A 19,359-nucleotide genomic window follows, 5' to 3' on the forward strand; every position below is an offset into this window, starting at 1 on the left:
GCGGCATGACGGGAGTGGTAGTTCGCATGGGGAGACTGGAGGCTAGCGAGCGGGGCGAGGGGAGGGCGGAGCTACTGCAAGAGAGGCGGGGCTTTCCACCCGCTCTTTCTGGAGCAAAAATAAAATAAAATAAAATAAAATAAAATAAAATAAAATAAAATAAAATAAAATAAAATAAAATAAAATAAATAAAAATAAAATAAAATAAAATAAAATAAAATAAAATAAAATAAAATAAATATTGCAAGCGAAGCGATGCTCTCCCCGCTCTTTCTGGAGAAATAAAATTAAAAATAATAAAATCAATATTGCAAGCGAAGCGATGCTCTCCCCGCTCTTTCTGGAGCAATAATTAAATAAAGTAAAATAATAAAAATAAAATAAAATAAAATCTGTAAGCGAAGCGATGCTCTCCCCGCTCTTTCTGGAGAAATAAAATTAAAAATAATAAAATAAATATTGCAAGCGAAGCGATGCTCTCCCCGCTCTTTCTGGAGCAATAATTAAATAAAGTAAAATAATAAAAATAAAATAAAATAAAATCTGCAAGCAAAGCGATGCTCTCCCCGCTCTTTCTGGAGAAATAAAATTAAAAATAATAAAATAAATATTGCAAGCGAAGCGATGCTCTCCCCGCTCTTTCTGGAGCAATAATTAAATAAAGTAAAATAATAAAAATAAAATAAAATAAAATCTGCAAGCAAAGCGATGCTCTCCCCGCTCTTTCTGGAGAAATAAAATTAAAAATAATAAAAGCAATATTGCAAGCGAAGCGATGCTCTCCCCGCTCTTTCTGGAGCAATAATTAAATAAAGTAAAATAATTAAAATAAAATAAAATAAAATCTGCAAGCAAAGCGATGCTCTCCCCGCTCTTTCTGGAGAAATAAAATTAAAAATAATAAAATCAATATTGCAAGCGAAGCGATGCTCTTCCTGCTCTTTCTGGAGAAATAAAAATAAAATAAAATAAATCAAGCGAAGCGATGCTCTCCCCGCTCTTTCTGGAGAAATAAAATAAAATAAAATAAATACTGCAAGCAAAGCGATGCTCTCCATAGTTTTCAGTTAAGTGATAAGTTGAAATTCAGCTCATCTAGCCCAGCATCTTGTTCTTTCCGTTGTCCACCAGATGCTCGTGGAGAAGCCCATAGGGAGGAATGGAGCCTGAGTGGCCTCTCCTCTCCTGTTGTTCTGAAATCTGGAAGCTCAAGACCTCATCTTGAGGTCAACATCCCTAAAAAAAATGCAGAAAAATACAGGCAGCTGCATTGTTGAGTCTATATATTGCTGCAAGCTTGAGGTGTGTGTGTGTGTGTTAGTCTAGATGTCACCCTCTCTAAACCCATACAATGGGAATTCTGCTAGGAAAAACGTACTGTAGAATCCTGGTTCTTGAACGTCTTAGTTGACAAACAAATCGGCGCCCAAACGTCGAAAACCCAGAAATAAGTGTTCTGGTTTTCAAACATTTTTCAGAAGCCGAACGTCTGATGCGACTGTCGGCTATTGTTTCTGGGGCACCTGAGCCAATCGGAAGCCACGCCTTGGTTTTTGAACGTTTTAAAAGTCGAACGGACTTCCGGAACGGATTACGTTCAAGAACCGAGGTACCACTGTGCTTCTAAAATGGTATAACCATCAACATCAGTTACAGATAGGTAGCCGTGTTGGTCTGCCATGGTCAAAACAAAATAAAAAAATTCCTTCCAGTAGCACCTTAAAGACCAACTGAGTTAGTTCTAGGTATGAGCTTTCGTGTGCATGCACACTTCTTCAGATACACTCTGTTTCAGTGTATCTGAAGAAGTGTGCATGCACACGAAAGCTCATACCTAGAACTAACTCAGTTGGTCTTTAAGGTGCTACTGGAAGGAATTTTTTTATTTTGTTTTGACCATCAACATCAGGGCTTTTTTCAGCCAGAACACACTAGAACTCTCAGGTTGGCGCCATTGCTGTTCTAAGAGAATGAGGGAGGTATTCAGGATAAGTTCCAGCACCTCTTTTTCTGGGAAATTAGCAGAAAAGAAAAGAAAATAGCAGTCCTTTTTCTGGGACGCGGGTGGCGCTGTGGGTTAAACAACAGAGCCTAGGACTTGCCGATCAGAAGGTCGGCGGTTCGAATCCCCACGACGGGGTGAGCTCCCGTTGCTCGGTCCCTGCTCCTGCCAACCTAGCAGTTCGAAAGCACATCAAAGTGCAAGTAGATAAATAGGCACCGCTCCGGCAGGAAGGTAAACAGCATTTCCGTGCGCTGCTCTGGTTTGCCAGAAGCGGCATAGTCATGCTGGCCACATGACCCGGAAGCTATACACCGGCTCCCTCGGCCAATAAAGCGAGATGAGCGCTGCAACCCCAGAGTCGGCCACGACTGGACCTAGTGGTCAGGGGTCTCTTTACCTTTATGGTTATTTTGAGCATATATTTTGCTCCTCCCATCCAGAGGGCACAAGGTTGGGGCAAGCTGTCCTAATTCTTCTGAAATCAAGTCACACCCCTAGCCAGGGCAGGACCCTCTGTTTCAATGCCAAGTTGTGGCATTTAGGTAAAGTTCTGTGGCATTTATCTGCAATGAACAAGCCCTGGTGTGAAGCCTCTGTTCCAGGAACATGGATTGAGAATTATCACCCGACATGCACACTGCTGATTTCCTTCTTTCTGCTCCTTTATTCCCTGTGCCCAGGTGCATAATCTGAGAACAACAGAGCAGTGCCCACAGGTGCTAAAAACTGATAATTGCCTGGTCCTCCATTCTTTGCCACAGTGCTATGCGCTCTGTTCTAAAGGCTCAGTTCAGGTAAAATCAGTATACATTCCAGCTGACCTGCCCTCAAGGGCCGTGTCCCAGCATGACCCAGTAGATGGCTCCTGGCCAACTGTTCTATAAAGTGGCAGAGGCATAAATCAATCGAGGCCATGATTTGATTCCGAAACCACCTGCCGTATAAAAGCCAATGCAAGGAACTGTCCTAAAAATCAATAATATTAACTTACAGAACCACCTAAAATCAATCATATCAACTTACAGAATCACCAGGCAGGAGTATGCATCACAACACATTGGCAGGGTTATTGCAATAACCTGAAGTTTTATAAGGCCTCGGTCCAGTATACCTGAAGAAGTGTCTCCACCCCCATCGTTCAGCCCGGACACTGAGATCCAGCTTTGAGGGCCTTCTGGCGGTTCCCTCACTGCAAGAAGCCAAGTTACAGGGAACCAGGCAGAGGGCCTTCTCGGTGGTGGCACCCACCCATCAGATGTCAAAGAGAAAAACAGCTACCAGACTTTTAGAAGACATCAGAAGGCAGCCCTGTTTAGGGAAGCTTTTAATGCTTAACAGATTATTGTATTTTAATATTCTGTTGGAAGCCACCCAGAGTGGCTGGGGAAATCCAGCCAGATATGAGCAAATTAAGTTAATTTGGATATGCAGAAAGTATTAAAAATAAATTTAAGGAACTGCAGAAAGAGAGGGAAGGAAGTCAAGTTTTGAAATGTTAAAATGATTGTAAAATTAATGAACTGTATAAAGCCAAAAAGCATAATTTTTTTTTTAAGTAATGCAGTAGTTTTAGTGACACAATGGGACTCACTTCTGAACAGACGTCTAGAGGGTTGGGCTTGAGTCTGCCCGTTGTTTCCCCAGAAGGTGCTTGTAGCACAGGCATAGGCAAACTCGGCCCTCCAGATGTTTTGGGACTACAATTCCCATCATCCATAGCTAACAGGACCAGTGGTCAGGGATGATGGGAACTGTAGTCCCAAAACATCTGGAGGGCTGAGTTTGCCTATGCCTGGTGTAGCAGAAGCAAGTTGTGTGACCCTATTGATTTTACGGTTGTAGGATTGGAAGGGACCCCATGCGGCATCTAGTGAGACCCCCTGCAAGGCAGGGATCTCAGCTCTCAAATCCAGGACAGGTGTCATCCAACCTCTGCTTAAAAATCTCCAAGGAAGGAGAGTTCGCTACCTCCCCAGGGAGACCATCCCGCTGTCCGACGGCTCTTGCCGTCAACTCGGATGTGAGTTCATTTGCAAAGAAAATGGAAAAGGCAGTTCTCTGAGCATGTGTAGAATGCCCTTTCCTCTCTAGGTAATTCCAGCCAGCGGTTCTTGTTTCTTTAAATTTATATAGCGTTATTCACAGTGCTTTATTCTGGGGGTGGGGTACGCAGGGGTACGCATACCCCTAAACGTTTTGTGAATCTTTGTACTTTTGTCCACTTACTGTATTTATTTTCCCCGATTCGAACCATAAAATGGTGGTTCTCTTGAGTCAAAAGGAGAGTTGTTGTTGTTGTTTAGTTGTTTAGTCGTGTCCAACTCTTCATGACCCCCTGGACCAGAGCACGCCAGGCACTCCTGTCTTCCACTGCCTCCTGCAGTTTGGTCAAACTCAGGCTGGTCTCTTGGAGAACACTGTCCCACCATCTCGTCCTCTGTCATCCCCTTCTCCTTGTGCTCTCCATCTTTCCCAACATCAGGGTCTTTTCCAGGGAGTCTTCTCTTCTCATGAGGTGGCCAAAGTCTTGGAGCCTCAGCTTCAGGATCTGTCCTTCCAGTGAGCACTCAGGACTGATTTCCTTCAGAATGGAGAGGTTTGATCTTCTTGCAGTCCATGGGACTCTCAAGAGTCTCCTCCAGCACCAGAATTCAAAAGCATCAATTCTTTGGCGATCAGCCTTCATTATGGTCCAGCTCTCACTGCCATACATCACTACTGGGAAAACCATAGCTTGAACTATACGGACCTTTGTTGGCAAGGTGATGTCTCTGCTTTTTAGGATGCTGTCTAGGTTTGTCATTGCCTTTCTCCCAAGAAGCAGGCGTCTTTTAATTTCACGACTGCTGTGATCATGGAGCCCAAGAAAGTAAAATCTCTCACTGCCTCCATTTCTCCCCTTTCTACATTTTTTTAAAAGAAAAAAAGTACTGAGTTATTCATAAAACCAAACTAAACCAGAGCCGCTTGCAACAATTGTTCATAAAACCATTCGATGGGGAAACCTGTTTTAAAAAATTGGAAACTCAATTACAATCACATTGCAACAAAAGAGAAGCCCGGTAAAAGTGTTAAAATAAGAAACCCGAGACCTACTAGGAGCCCGCCTAACACCTCCCTTCCCCGCCCGCTCTCTTGAACCCAGGACAGACTTTACGCAGGCAGACCAGAGGCGCTGGTTAGGGACGCAGCGGGCGCTGCGCTGGAGCCGCCCGACGGAACCGCCCCGGGACCGGGGAAAGGAGGAGGCGCCGTTGCCGGGAAACAGCATACACACTGCGGGCCGGAGGGACGGAGGTTGGGGCAGCTCCGGGGCCGGCTCAGTCCAGTTGCCTCTCTCTCTCCGGGGTCCGCCTTGCGCCGAGCGGCGGTCCAGCAGCTCTCCCTGCCGTCCGCTCCCAGCCCCAGGTCGGTGCTCCGGGATCCCAGCCCCGTCTCCCGCAGGATCCATCCCTTCTCCGCCTCTTCAGTGGCTGAGGATGAGACGTTTAAGCGGTGGGAATCCCACACCCCGTCGGGGATCGCTTTTCTCAAAGGCTCCCCCTCTCCTTCCAAGATCTCCCCACCCCATTCCCGCTGGATCTCCTGGGATCTGTCCTCTCCTGGTTGGAAAGGCGGTGGGGGTACCCTCGTCCGTCGCCCCATGTCTGGCTGGGATGAGTGGCAGAATATTGGGGGAGAAACTGGGGGGTGGAATCGAGGCAACTGTGTTGCCAGGGGTTCTTTAGCCGAGATTTCTTCATGGCGCGTAGGGTGTGTGTGTGGACTAGATCAGGCACCCCCTCCAGTTGTTTTGGGAGTACAGTTCCCATCATCCTTGACCATTGGTCCTGTTAGCTAGGGATGATGGGATCTGTAGTCCCAAAACAGCTGGAGGGCCGAGTTTGGGGGTGCCTGGACTAGATGGTTCTTGGGTCTCTTCCAACTCCGATTCCCTGATTCTAGCGATTCCTCGGAGGTTTTTCAGCAGAGGCTGGGGTTTTTAAGCTGTCATTCCCGCATTTGCAAAGAGCTTGGGGTCCCTTCCGACGTTACAGGTCTACGATTCCTTGGAATGACTCTCCCTTGCAGGGATTCCCTCGCCTGGACCGTCCACGGAAGGGACTCATCCAAACGGCTAGGCGAGTTTAGCTGAGGCTGCTCCGGCGCCAACGCTTCCCTGCTTACACCTGAGGACCTGGCCAGGTGATCCTCCAATAGCCTCAAGAGATCAGGTGAGGGGTCATTCCGAAACACCGCCTTAGAACTAAATTGCAATAAGATCTATATGCTTTATATAGGGGTCTATCATGTTCCCTGCATCTCTCTCTAGCCCTGATTCCTGCATTACAGGGTGGGGTGTGTATGTGTGAGTGGACACTTTGGGTTCCTTATAACCAGCGCTTTTTTCCTGGGGGTACGCAGGGGTACACATATCCCTAAACATTTTGTGAATTAAGTTTGGCCTCATTGAGGGGCAGCATTTCAATAGGAGTAGGAAAATGAGAGCACCCCTAAACATTTGTTTAGATAAAAAAAAGAGCACTGCTTATAACTACTATGCTTTTCCTCTCATTGAAATATTTCCCTCTCTCTCGCACATGCATGAAGAAGATTAGGAGTTTCTCATGGCCTCAGGCAAGCCCACCATCTCAGACAGAAACCTGGTGCCCTCCATTTTTAAATTTATTTCTTACAGCTCTTTTTTTGTGTGCTCCAGCTTCCAGAGCTAGGCTGGGTCTCTCTCTCTCTGTGTGTGATGAATTAAAATAAGATAGCACAAAATACTTTGAAGCAACAGAAAACCCAAGGACTTAAAAATGTGAAATACCATATTTTTTGCTCTATAAGACTACTTTTCCCCTCCTAAAAAGTAAGGGGAAATGTGTGTGCGTCTTATGGAGCGAATGCAGGCTGCACAGCTATCCCAGAAGCCAGAACAGCAAGAGGGATTGCTGCTTTCACTGCGCAGCGATCCCTCTTGCTGTTCTGGCTTCTGAGATTCAGAATTTTTTTTTTTCTTGTTTTCCTCCTCCAAAAACTAGGTGCGTCTTGTAGTCTGGTGTGTCTTATAGAGCGAATAATATGGTAATTGTTTTATTAATCAGACTTGCCATTATTATTATTATTATTATTATTATTATTATTATTATTAGATAGGATCCTGGGGATTCCTCGTTGCCTGGTATCCAAACAACTCACTTGTCCAGGACAGATCTGACTTTGGCTAAAAAAGAACAAACTTAGAGGCGGGAGCAGCCAAGCTGGGTCACCTCTCACTTACTATGCATTTTGTGTAATAACTCTTCTTCCAGGAGGGCTAGAGACTGACTTTTTATTATTATTAAAAAAATAATAGATTCCTGCATTTATGGATGGGTTAGACCAGATGGCCTTCGTGGCCCCTTCCAACTCTACAGTCCTGCGATTCCAGGAAGTTTTAAAGGGCAGGGGTTGGGTGGCCATCTGCCAGGCATTCTTTAGCTGTGTATGTGGGTGCTTTTGTGCAAAGAAGGACACTGCTGCGGCTGCCACCAGTGCATGGTCAATCTCTGTTTTGCTGTCCCCGCTGGCATGGCAACTGGGCTAGAGAGAGGAGGGAGAGAGAGAGAGAGAGAGACCCAGACAATGGCGTGTGTTTGCTGGTTTTGTTTGGAAACCATGTGGGAGACTAACCTGGCAGGCACAGAGAAAGAAGCAAATACAAAGCGCATTAAGGAATATGATTATGGCACAGGCTTCTGTCTACTTCATCAGATGCCTGGAATTATTTTAGGGTCCTGAACCCTAAGGAAGTCAGATTATCCTCCACCAGGGCCAGGGCCTTCTCAGTGGTGGCTCCGACCTGGTGGAATGCTCTGTCCCAGGAGACCAGGGCCCTGCAGGATTTAACCTCCTTCCGCTGGGCCTCTGTGACAGAGCTATTCCACCTGGCTTTCAACTTGAACATAGCCTGATTTTTTATTCCTCTTCCTTCCCTCCCTCTCTCCTTCTTATGAAGATTACCCGCTCCGGGATCCCACAGCTAATTCTCCCCTGGTCTCCTCGCTGGCCCAAATAGGACCAATTTAGCCAGCTAGCCCTGGTGATCATCTAATGTTTATTGGATGGATTTCCCCCCTAAATTGATTTTGAATTTATTGTTATTCATGTTCTATACTGTATTATGTGATGTTTTTTCTTGCATCAATTGTTTTAAATTTGTTGTTAGCTGCCCTGAGCCTGGTTTTCTGAACCGAGAAGGGCGGGGTATAAATAAAAAAATATATTATTATTATTATTATTATTATTATTATTATTATTATTATTATTATTATTATTTTGCATGCATGGAATCATAGAGTTGGAAGGGACCCCCTGGGTCATCTAGTCCAGCCCCCTGCAATGCAGGAATCTCAGCTAAAACATCCAGGACAGATGGCATTTGTGTGTGTGTGTGTGTGTGTGTGTGTGTGTGTTACTATCTGTAGTGGGAAATTGTCACCTGCTCTGGGACTGCTTCTGGGTCACAGCCTCATCTGGGTCACAGCCCCACAACTAAGAGGCGAGTGAGCTGGGAGTGTCAATGACTATCAGACTTTGAACAGCTGGAGCCAATTCATCAGATTTGTTGCATTAATTGAAATAAATAGTTGGATTTTGCAGCGTTGTATTTCTCGGGAGGCAACAGAAGAGTGCGCCTTTGGGGGGTGAAGTCAAACTGATAGTAGTTTGTAGAGACCAATGCGGGAGAGACATGTTTTGTTGCAGCTAGGGCAGAGGAAGGTGTCTGATGTACAGCTGTGAGTGCACCATGACATTTCTTATCTTTGCGCTTCTCCCAGCAGTCATTCCTCCCCTGCTCACTGCTGTGGATGCATGACTTTGTGGGAATGTTGTGAGTAACAGGAGAGGATATATTGATTAGTATTATCCTTCCTAACTCACGCTAGCAAGTTTCTTCACTTAGCAGAGTGCATTCCCCTATTATACAGCAGGAAGAAGAGGAAGAAGAAGAAGAAGAAGAAGAAGAAGAAGAGGAGGAGGAGGAGGAGGAGTTTGGATTTGATATCTCGCTTTATCACTACCCAAAGGAGTCTCAAAGCAGCTCACAATCTCCTTTCCCTTCCTCTCCCAAGACCGGAACATGTCGACAGATGTTTGGGTGGGGTCCTGGCGCCCTCACCGGCCCAGAGGGCCAATTGCTGCCCTCTACAGCAGCCCCGGGCCCAAATATGCTCTCCCATCAAACGTAGGTGAGTGAATTTGGGGTGGGGACAAAGTCCAGCTTTCAAACCCTAGAATGGGCTAAACAGGAGCAGCCCACCCAGCACAGAAACGACTTGTGGAACTGCTTGCCGCTGGATGTTGCAGCGGGCATGGGAATAAAAGGCTGAAAAAGGACAGGAGGTGTCAGCTCAGGAGGGAAATGTCAACCACTTGCAGAAAACAAAAACCAGTTCTCCAAGACAGCGTCGCTCTTGGGACAAGCAAGAGGGGGCAGCCAGTTGTCATTTCTCTCCCTGCTTTTGAGCTTTGCTGTGATTGCTCACAGGATTTTATTTTATTTTATTTTATTTTATTTTTATAAATATTTATTAAAGTTTTTAAATATAAATGCACAAAACAATAAGCAATCTTACTTCTGTCACAAACATAATTTCATCACTTCTTTGGACTCCCTCGCGTCTCCCGCTCCCATTTACATCGTTAAAAGTTTTTTCCAAACAAATTATCAACTTGTTTACAATCTCATGTCCACTCATTCAAATATAATCTAGCACTTCTTCTAAAAAAATTTTATATTTTCTTTTAGTCTCACTTATCATCAAATTTAAATCTAATTTAGTGGTGGCCAATTTTTTATAATCTAGCATCCTTCTTAACATTCAACCAAATTGCTCACAGGATTTTAAAAACTGCTTCTTGAAAAGTGGTGGTTGGGAAGAAACTGTACCCAAACAATATTTTATGCTAAAAATTCCCTTCCCCCAAATATTTTCGTTAGGGAGAATGCATAAAAATATTTCTCATGCAATATCTTGTATTAAACTTTTTTTTTTTTAAATCGACTAAATGCTTTCAATTCGATTTTGAGCAAATGTGCAATTAATGGTTACTGTTTTGAATTTTGTTGGGTTATTAGCTTCCCTAGTGGGTGATGAAAGCCGCTATTCTGCATAATGTATTTATAATAAATAAATAAATAAATAAATAAATAAATAAATAAATAATAATAATAATAATAATAATTTATTACTCTGGGCGGCTTCCAACAAAGCATTAAAATACAGTAATGCATCAAACATTAAAAGCTTCCCTAAACAGGGCTGCCTTCCGATGTCTTCTAAATGTCTGGTAGTTGTTTTTCTCTTTGACATCTGGTGGGAGAGCATTCCACAGGGTGGGTGCCACTACCGAGAAGGCCCTCTGCCTGGTTCCCTGTAGCTTTGCTTCTCACAGTGAGGGAACCGCCAGAAGGTCATCGGCTCTGGAACTCGGTGTCCGGGCAGAACGATGGGGATGGAGACGCTCCTTCAGGTCTACTGGACCGAGGCCGTTTAGGGCTTTCAAGGTCAGCACCAACACTTTGAATTGTGCTTGGAAACATAATGGGAGCCAATGTAGGTCTTTCAAGACTGGTGTTATATGGTCTCGGCAGCCGCTCCCAGTTACCAGTCTAGCTGCCGCATTCTGGATTAGTTGCAGTTTCCGGGTCACCTTCATAGGGTTCAGGAGGGGGCCCTGGGGTGTGTTTATGGAACCTAGTGGGCACTGGCCCCCAAATGTTTGGCAACCACTGGGGTAGAGCATCACCCACCCACCCCCGCCATGTCTCTCTGGCCCAACGTCTAACCTTCCTTCCCTGCTGCTGTTTCTCCTTGCAGGCTACCAACTGCATGACCCTTCTCGCACCCGGGCCCCGGCCTACAGCTTTGGCACTCGCCACTCCCAGGACCAAGAGAGCTGCTCCCCCGGCCCGGGCTACCTCATCCCAACCAACATGACCATGAAGGGCAGGGCTGGGATTCCTGCTTATTCCATCTACGGACGCCCCAAGGACGTGCCGCCTTTTAGGACCCCGGGGCCAGGTCTGTCTTGAAATCTGGGCCTGAGGCACCCCATTTGTGCTGGTCCTGGGGGGGGGGGGGTGTTACCGCGCGGCGTGGTCTAAGTCTGGTCCTAGGTCGAGGGTATGGAGGCTGTCCGTCAAGGGCGAAGCGAGGTCCAAAGCGAGGAGTCGGGCATGGTCAGGAACTCTGGCAGGAGAGCAGGTCAGGGTACCAGCAGAAAGAGGTTACCAATGATGTTGCTCCTGCAACCTGGGACTGGGCTGGCTGGCCTTTATCTCCTCTGAGGCATAGAGCGGCCCCGGTCCACAGGTGACTCGCCTCTCCTGGCCTGAAGGCAAGCACTCCTCCTGCGAGAACTTAGTTCCCTCCGCCTCTTTGCCCTGAGCCTCTGCAGCTCCGGAGAGGTTGGAGGGTTACTGGACCCAGAGGCAACCTCACCTTCCCCTGACGGGGCTGAGAGTGGAGCACCTGCAGGCAATGGGTCCTCCATCACCTCCGGAGCCAGAGCGAATTCAGCTGGTGTCTGCTCCTGAGGATCCGGCACAGGTGAAGGCCCTTCAGGTTCAAGCCCCAGCCCCGGCTCAGCTGGTTCTGGAGGCGGGGACTCCTGTGCAGGCTGGGATTCCTCAGGTTCAGCCTCTGAATCCGATTCCCAGGCCATCACACCATTGTAGGAATAACGAGGACGACGGGAGGTTGAATGCAAGTGAGCTGTGCAGAAGCACTCTGGCAAGCATGCTCCAAGCAAGCTGCCGACTAGCACTGCAGAGGCTCCTTTTATTAGCAGAAGTCAACAATTGGAAACAGTAGTGAGACAGGGGGTTCAATGGAGGTTAGAGTTAGCGAAGAGGCACTTCCCAAGCTGGTCACCCCATTTTTCTTTTGGGAAGAAAGGGAGCAGCCACAAGACCAAAACTCCCTTTCTAACCCTTGAAGCTGTCCCAGAAACTCCAGCGGGTGCAGAATGCTGCAGCGAGGCTCCTCACGGGGTCTCTGCCATGGGAGCATATTCACTCAGTGCTTTTCAAGCTGCACTGGCTCCCGGTGGAGTACAGGGTCAGGTTTAAGGTGCTGGTTTTGACCTTTAAAGCCCTTCACGGCCTAGGACCCTCGTACCTACAGGACCGCCTCTCCCGGTATGCCCCACGGAGAGCCTCAAGGTCCATAAATAGCAACACCCTAGTGGTCCCGGGCCCTAAGGAAGTTAGATTAGCTTCAACCAGAGCCAGGGCCTTTTCAACTCTGGCTCCAGCCTGGTGGAACGCTCTGCCTCATGAGACCAGGGCCCTGCAGGATCTGATTCTTTCCGCAGGGCCTGTAAGACGGAGTTGTTCCGCCTGGCCTTTGGCTTGGAGCCAACTTGATTCCCTCCCTCCCTCTCTTTCTTTTTTCTTTTCCTTCTCCTCCTGCGAGGAGGCTACATTTTATTATTTTAATGGTGTATTTTAATTTTGTTTTTAAGTTGTAATCATTCAACTTATTATTCCTTGTAAGCCGCCCTGAGCCCGGCCTTGGCTGGGGAGGGCGGGGTATAAATAAAAATTATTATTATTATTATTATTATTATTAACAACTCAGCAGTATTCCAGTGTTCTTCCATTGGGAAAGGTGGAGCAAACTTGCTTTTCTGCAGCTCTGGAGGAGATGGAATCAAGTTACAAGAAGGGAGATGGTGACTGAGCTTTAGGAATAACTTCCTGGTGGTAAAGAACTGTTAATCAATGGAATGGATTCCTTCAGAAGGTGGTGGACTCTCCATCAGAGGTTTATTAACAGGGGTTCGTACAGAGAATCATAGAGTTAAAGAGCTGGAAGGGACTGAATGTCAACCCTCCTCCTTCTGCATCCTGATCAGATTGTGCGTCTCTGCTTCCAACAGGCTGCTATTCCCCGGAGAAAGCAGGGAGATGGGCTTACCGCTCTGCCCCCATGTACTCCCTTGCCTATCGGACGAAGGAATTCCAGAACGACCAGACACCAGGTGAGAGAGAGGACGCCAGGTGGGAAGAGTGTTTGCAGACAAAGGTAAAAATGACATTTACTGGTTATAAGAAAAAAATTGCTCCTTTTCCCTTATGTCGTATCCAAGAGCCCGTACAGAGTCCTTAAGCGGGCTCCCTATTGGTAAGAGAAAATAACAGAGGCCAACCAAAGTATATTGAGAAGAAAAGTGGCTGTTGTTGTTGTTTAGTCATTTAGTGTGTCCGCCTCTTTGTGACCCCATGGACCAGAGCATGCCAGGCACTCCTGTCTTCCACTGCCTTCTGCAGTTTGGTCAAACTCATGCTGGTAGCTTCGAGAACACTGTCCCACCATCTCATCCTCTGTCGTCCCCTTCTCCTTGTGCCCTCCATCTTTCCCAACATCAGGGTCTCTTCCAGGGAGTCTTCTCTTCTCTTGAGGTGGCCAAAGTCTTGGAGCCTCAGCTTCAGGACCTGTCCTTCCAGTGAGCACTCAGGGCTAATTTCCTTCTGAATGGAGAGGTTTGATCTTCTTGCAGTCCATGGGACTCTCAAGAGTTCTCCTCCAGCACCACAATTCCAAAGCATCCATTCTTCGGCAATCAGCCTTCATTATGGTCCAGCTCTCACTTCCATACATCACTACTGGGGAAATCATAGCTAGTAAGCCTGATTTTATTCAAGAAACTGTTGTAACAGGGTCCCCACTCACCACACGCAGAAGGGAGGAGAACCCCGAACAATGGTGTGCAAGCCCCTATATAGACTTTTGAAACTGCCCACCCTGTAGCCCAAGACCACCCCCAGAAACATCATATATGCATCACAGAAGGATGCAGTCTACAGCGGAAATCCTGTTTGCCAGGATACCTGATAATGGTCACCGATTGCATTACCTGGGCAGCCTGGCCACTCTTTTGTAATGGTTAATACTTTAGTTCCTGAATCCAGGTCATAGGCTCACCTTATTCATACACAAATACACCCTTAAGACAGGTAAGCAAAAGACTTCCCCCATTTCCTACCTCCTTGCAGAGAAATATTTGAGGTCAATTTGGGGGAGTCCAAATGGCTTCAGGATTGCTCTCCTGTACTATTTCAAACACATGGTTTATATACAGTGGTACCTTGGTTTACGAACTTCATCCATTCTGGAAGTCCATTCTTAAACCAAAGCGTTCTTAAACCAAGGTGTGCTTTCCCATAGCAGCGGGGGACTCAATTTACAAATGGAACACACTCAACATGTTCTGCTTCCAAGGCAAAGTTCACAAACCAAAACACCTACTTCCAGGTTTGCAGTGTTCTTAATCCAAGTTGTTCATAAACTAAGCTGCTCTTAAACCAAGGTACCACTGTACTTACATATGTGTTCGCCTTGTACATTTATGAACATTTAATTTATATTTGAGGCCTTAGAGTTCTTATAACACCACTTTGGCCTGAGTGACATGGACCCAGTGGAGGACTATGGACTCTCAAATTTCAGTGGTGCCCTGTGCAATGTGATAATTCAGTGCCCCCCCGGCTTTCGCTCTCCGTTCTATAGCATTATGGTGGCGCCCCCAGCAGCACAGCGCCCAGTGCTGTTAAACTGGCCGCACTACCCTTAAAATACCTCTGTTGGACTTGGACTGGTGGTTTGGCTCAGTATGGGGTAGTTTCATATGTCTCTATTTTGGAAAGGCCATTGCAGCTGTGAGAAGTCATTCGTGGAAACAAACAGACAAAGGACTTCAATATAAGGTTAACCCTTTTATTAGTCGCATTTGCAAAGGCGGACCCTCCGTACCCGTAGATACGAAGAGCCTCGATCAGGCGTAAGCGCAGCAGTTTTATCCCTACAGCTGCCGCCCCTCTCTCAGAGGCTTGGCTTACAATCTACTTATCAGAGTTAAACACATTTCTAATACATTGTCCACTCTACACTAACCACTTCATCTATTATCAGATATGGGCCTACGCCCCTTGGATTTCTTTATCCTGTGTACGCAGTTCATGGGGACTTTCCAGACTGAGTTTGAGGCACACCCTTGCTTGTAATTTTTCTTTATTTCTTAATCTCACACAGCTCAGCAATAGAAGGTTTGCTTTGAGTGCAGAAGGTTCCAGGTTCTCACATGCTTCTATACATTCCCATATGCCCCACTGAATCTCTTCTCTCCACTTCCCGCCCCCCACCTCTAGGGCCTGCAGCCTACTGGCTCCCCCCCATGCTGGGGCCCAATGTGGTTGGCAAGACCTCAGCCCCCAATTTCTCCATTTATGGGCGCAAGTCAATCGGCAGCTTCTATGAGGACCTTAGCAAGGTGAGTAGCCGAACGGACAGGTTTTGAAGACCATGGAGTGAGAGATTTAGGAAACCCTCTTCCCCTTTGCAGGTGACCTTGACATTGTCTGATGAATGCACAACCAAGAAATCCAGGGTAGTTATTTTACTACATGCATTGATCTGGTTCTTAAACAAAAGAGTAACAATATTTTCAAGTAGGAGATTATTTTCAAACATTTAAGTCAGAGGTCAGCAACCTAAGGCCCATGGGCCAGAAGTGGCCCATGGGGTCGCTTAACCAGCCCATGAGCCGCCCCCGAACCATGCCCGTCATGGGGATTCAAACCGCCAACCTTCTGATCGGCAAGTCCTAGGCTCTGTGGTTTAACCCACAGTGCCACCCGTGTCCCTTATGCTGTACATTAAAGCTTCTTTAGATTAGGAAGAAGCCATGTACGGACTGTTATTTTTGCACCTACACAAGGCACACACTGTTGCTACGATGCTCTGCTTGCAGCTGGGAGAAGCCCAAAGGCACAGAGGAAGCGTGCCGGATGCCAGAAAACTTCATAGGTCACGACAGTTGCCTGCGTAACCCATCCCTTTGGTAACTTCACAGATAAGAATTAACAAGCAGCTGATAGATTTATAGTCCTTTTATTACAGCAACCATGCTGCAAGCACAAATGCACAGCTCTCTGCAAGAAGGGCAGTTGGCTAGTCTAATCCTCCTTCTGGCTTCCACAGCATTTGGGGCACCAATGTGAATTTCCTCCCTCCCTCTGACTCCTTTGCTCTCTGATACGTTTGGACCTCCGTGTACTTGATAAGGGGGTGTTCCCCATGCTCTCAAGTGATGTCCTAGCTAGCTGCTCCCTCCCTTCTCGTTCTGTCTTCATTATCTCGTAACTGGGCAACTCCCCTATAAGCTGTTCAGCTTCTGCCTCTCTCTCTGTTTCTCAACACGCTGTGGACAAGGGGTGGGAGTGACTCTTTCCCTTCCAGCTCTCCATCGGAGAGAAGCTGGTCTGCTGTAATAAACGAAAATCTGCCCTTATTCCCTTATGGGGAACACAAGAGCCCTTATAGAGTCCTTTGTAGGTTCTCCATCGGTTGGAGAAAATAGCAGAGGCCAACCAGAGAATATTGAGAAGCAAAGCAGCTCGTAAGCTTGATCTTTATTGAGCTGTTGCAACAGGGTGCTCCCCTCACACGCAGGAAAGGAGGAGGACCCAGAACAAAGGTGTGCCCCCCCTTATATAGACATTTTAAATTGCCTTCCCTGGAGTCCAAGACCAACCCCAGAAACACCATACATACATCACAGAAGGGGTGTAGCTCAAGACCACCCCCCAGACACATTATACCTACATCACAGAAAAGGTGGTCTACAACAGAAATGTGAGTGCTTTGTTTACCACCTGTCTGGTAGACCTGTTAATGGTCACCTGATTGGATATCCTGGGGAGCCTAGCCAGTCTTTTGTAATACTAAATACTTAGTTCCTGAGCCACAGGCTCACCCTATTCATACACAGACATACCCTAAAGACAGGATTTGTGAAGGAAAAGACATTGGGGAGGCTTTTCCATTTTCCCTCGACATTGCAGAGAAAACATTTGGTCAGTTTGGGAGTCAAAATGGTTCCAGTGATGTTTTCCTGGGCTGCTTCAGACATGTGGTTTGTATATTTATGTACGTATTTCCTTGGTACATTTGTGAACATTTATTCTATATATAAAACCTTAAATTTTTCATTTCACTGCCATAGAAGGCATTCCCCAGTCCTTGTCTCCCGACCATTCCCTGACACCTAGTGACCCTTCCCCCCCCCTCCTTGAACGACAGACGCCAGGGCCCTGCAACTACCGCCTGGTGGATCCCAGCGTCTACAAGAAACGGCCTCCACAGTTCAGCATGCTGGCCCGCAACATGCCCCCAGGAGACAACACTTTGAAGCCGGGTCCAGGAGCCTACAGCCCCGAGAAGGTGAGGGCAGGTGGCAGCAGAAGGCATTATGCGGGGGGGGGGATACAGCTGTCCTGCAGCAAAGATGTGGGTCTTATGGGGTGGTGGGAGAGGGGGCTACCACAGCAGGAGAACTGGAGTCGGCAAGGTGAGCTTCATCAGCCTCTCCCTCCTCTGGGGAACCAACATCTGCAAGCAGGAGCAGGTCCGCAGATGACCTGGCCAGCAACATGACACTTTATGTGTTTATTAAATTTATATCCTGTATGGTATGGGGTTGGAATAGATGACCCTTGGGGGTGTTGTAAACAAAAGGGGTACCTTCAAACTCTACAATTCCATGATTCTATGATATCCCACATTCCCTCATTCCAAGAAGGTGACACGCATAGCTCTCCCCTTTTTAAAATCTTCACAACAACCCTGCAAGGTAGGTGAGTCTGAGAGGCTGTGACTAGCCTTAGGCCATACAACCGTAGCATTGTAGCTTTGGAAGGGACCCCCAGCGCTCATCTAGCCAACCCCCTGTAGTGCAGATCACACCCCGTGAGCTTCATGGTCAAGTAGGGGCAATTTGAGGCCTGGTTTCCAAGGTCCTAGTCTGACGCTCTTACCACTGCACCATTCTCCCCCTTCCCTTCTGCTGGCGGTGCCTAACCCTGCCCCTCCATCTCTCCTTCCTCCTGCAGCACACCCCTCAACGTGGCTTGACTTTCGGGATCCGCCACTCGGACTACGTGGCTCCTCTCATTGTGGAGGTGGCAGATTAAACTGGCTCCATCGGCGAAGACGGTCTGGACAAGAAAGATTCCTTTGGAAACATATGGATCTCTCGGTGCTTTGTGTTGCTGCTGGGGATTGGGGCCTGGGGAGGGAAGTGGGGTGGGCAGCATCCAAGGCCTGCGGGGGGGGGGGTCCTCAGAGCTGGGGGGCCAGGGTTCAGTGAAGCTCATAGCCTACCCTCTCAGTTCCTTTGGGAAACTGTTGCACCTTTGATTCTCCCTGTTCCCAGATCCTTTGACTGCATTGCTCTGATCCATTCACCCCTTAGTCACCCCAGTTTTCGCTAAGGATGTGTGAGCTGAGGAAGGTCCAGGAAGGCTGCGCAGTGAGATGGGGGCAGGAGGGAAATACCTTCCTATTTGTACCTCACAGCTATTACAGCAGAACCTCGGTTTTCGAACGTAATCCATTCCAGGAGACCATTCGACTTGCGAAATGTTCGAAAACCAAGGATCAATGGGTGGTTCCATTGAAAAAATGGAAAAACACACACCAGAAGCCGTTTGACTTCCGAGGCGTGTTCAAAAATGGAAGCAATCACTTATGGGTTTTTGGCGTTCGGCTTCTGAGACGCTCGAAAACCAAGGTTCCACTGTTCAGTCATACCTCATGTTACGTTTGCTTCATGTTACGTCTTTTCAGGTTGTGTCCTGTGGCGACCCAGAAGTACCGGAAAGGGTTACTTCCGGGTTTTGCTGCTCGCGCATGCGCACTAGCACCAAATCATGCCACGCACCTGCGCAGATACGGCGCTTCAGGTTGCGGGCTTTTCATGTTGCGAATGTGAACGGGCCTCTGGAACAGATCCCGTTCGCAACCAGAGGTACCACTGCATCTCGGTTTGGTGTGCTTGAATCCAAATTCTGTGCCCAGAAAGGCTGGATTCTGCAATCTGTATGAATTACATAGTTAGAAAACATTACGGATCTTCCCCAGTTTGCATCCTCTGCTCTCCTTCTGCCAGTCAAGGGATCCCACCTCAGTTTTGTGCCAAACTGGCCTCTCCAGACTCCATGCCTCCGAGGTAGACTCACATCCCAGAAGTGAAATGACCTTTCCTTGGCTCTGACTCCCTGCATTCATCACCTTAAGCCCATTTGCCAGGTGGTAGCCCTGCAGACCTCTTCTTCCCAAGACTGTGCAAAGGTTGCTGCTTGTATAGTCCCCGGTTCATTGATTAAAAAGAAATGTGCCAACAAAATACTTTGCAAGACGATTGGGATGATACAAATGGTGTGTGACTCTTTCTTGTCTTGGGGTTGTAGCAGAAACCCCCCACCCTAATCATTCAGTTTGTACAAACTTCACACACACTCACACTCACACACTACATACGCT

At 47.2% G+C, this 19,359-nt stretch overlaps 1 protein-coding gene across 1 annotated transcript; it reads left to right on the forward strand.

Moving 5' to 3' along the window:
• Positions 1-8,970: 8,970 nt before the first annotated feature.
• On the forward strand, positions 8,971-19,252 carry LOC309351971 (ciliary microtubule associated protein 1A-like). Its single transcript, XM_081880205.1, has 6 exons — positions 8,971-9,219; positions 10,852-11,055; positions 12,917-13,018; positions 15,186-15,307; positions 17,119-17,259; positions 17,928-19,252. The coding sequence occupies exons 1-6, from the start codon at positions 9,111-9,113 to the stop codon at positions 18,006-18,008; spliced, it is 759 nt and encodes a 252-aa protein (XP_081736331.1). The 5' UTR covers positions 8,971-9,110; the 3' UTR covers positions 18,009-19,252.
• The last annotated feature ends 107 nt before the right edge of the window (positions 19,253-19,359 follow it).

This window comes from Podarcis erhardii (assembly GCF_964252035.2).
Source record: "Podarcis erhardii genome assembly, chromosome: 10".
NCBI classification, from domain to species: Eukaryota; Metazoa; Chordata; class Lepidosauria; order Squamata; family Lacertidae; genus Podarcis; species Podarcis erhardii.

Excerpts from the sequence above, each read along its gene's own strand:
- LOC309351971 (XM_081880205.1), top strand. The coding sequence starts at position 9,111 with ATGTCGACAGATGTTTGGGTGGGGTCCTGGCGCCCTCACCGGCCCAGA. Across the intron at positions 13,019-15,185 it reads CCAGAACGACCAGACACCAG|GGCCTGCAGCCTACTGGCTC; the intron begins GTGAGAGAGAGG and ends CCCCACCTCTAG. Across the intron at positions 15,308-17,118 it reads TCTATGAGGACCTTAGCAAG|ACGCCAGGGCCCTGCAACTA; the intron begins GTGAGTAGCCGA and ends CTTGAACGACAG.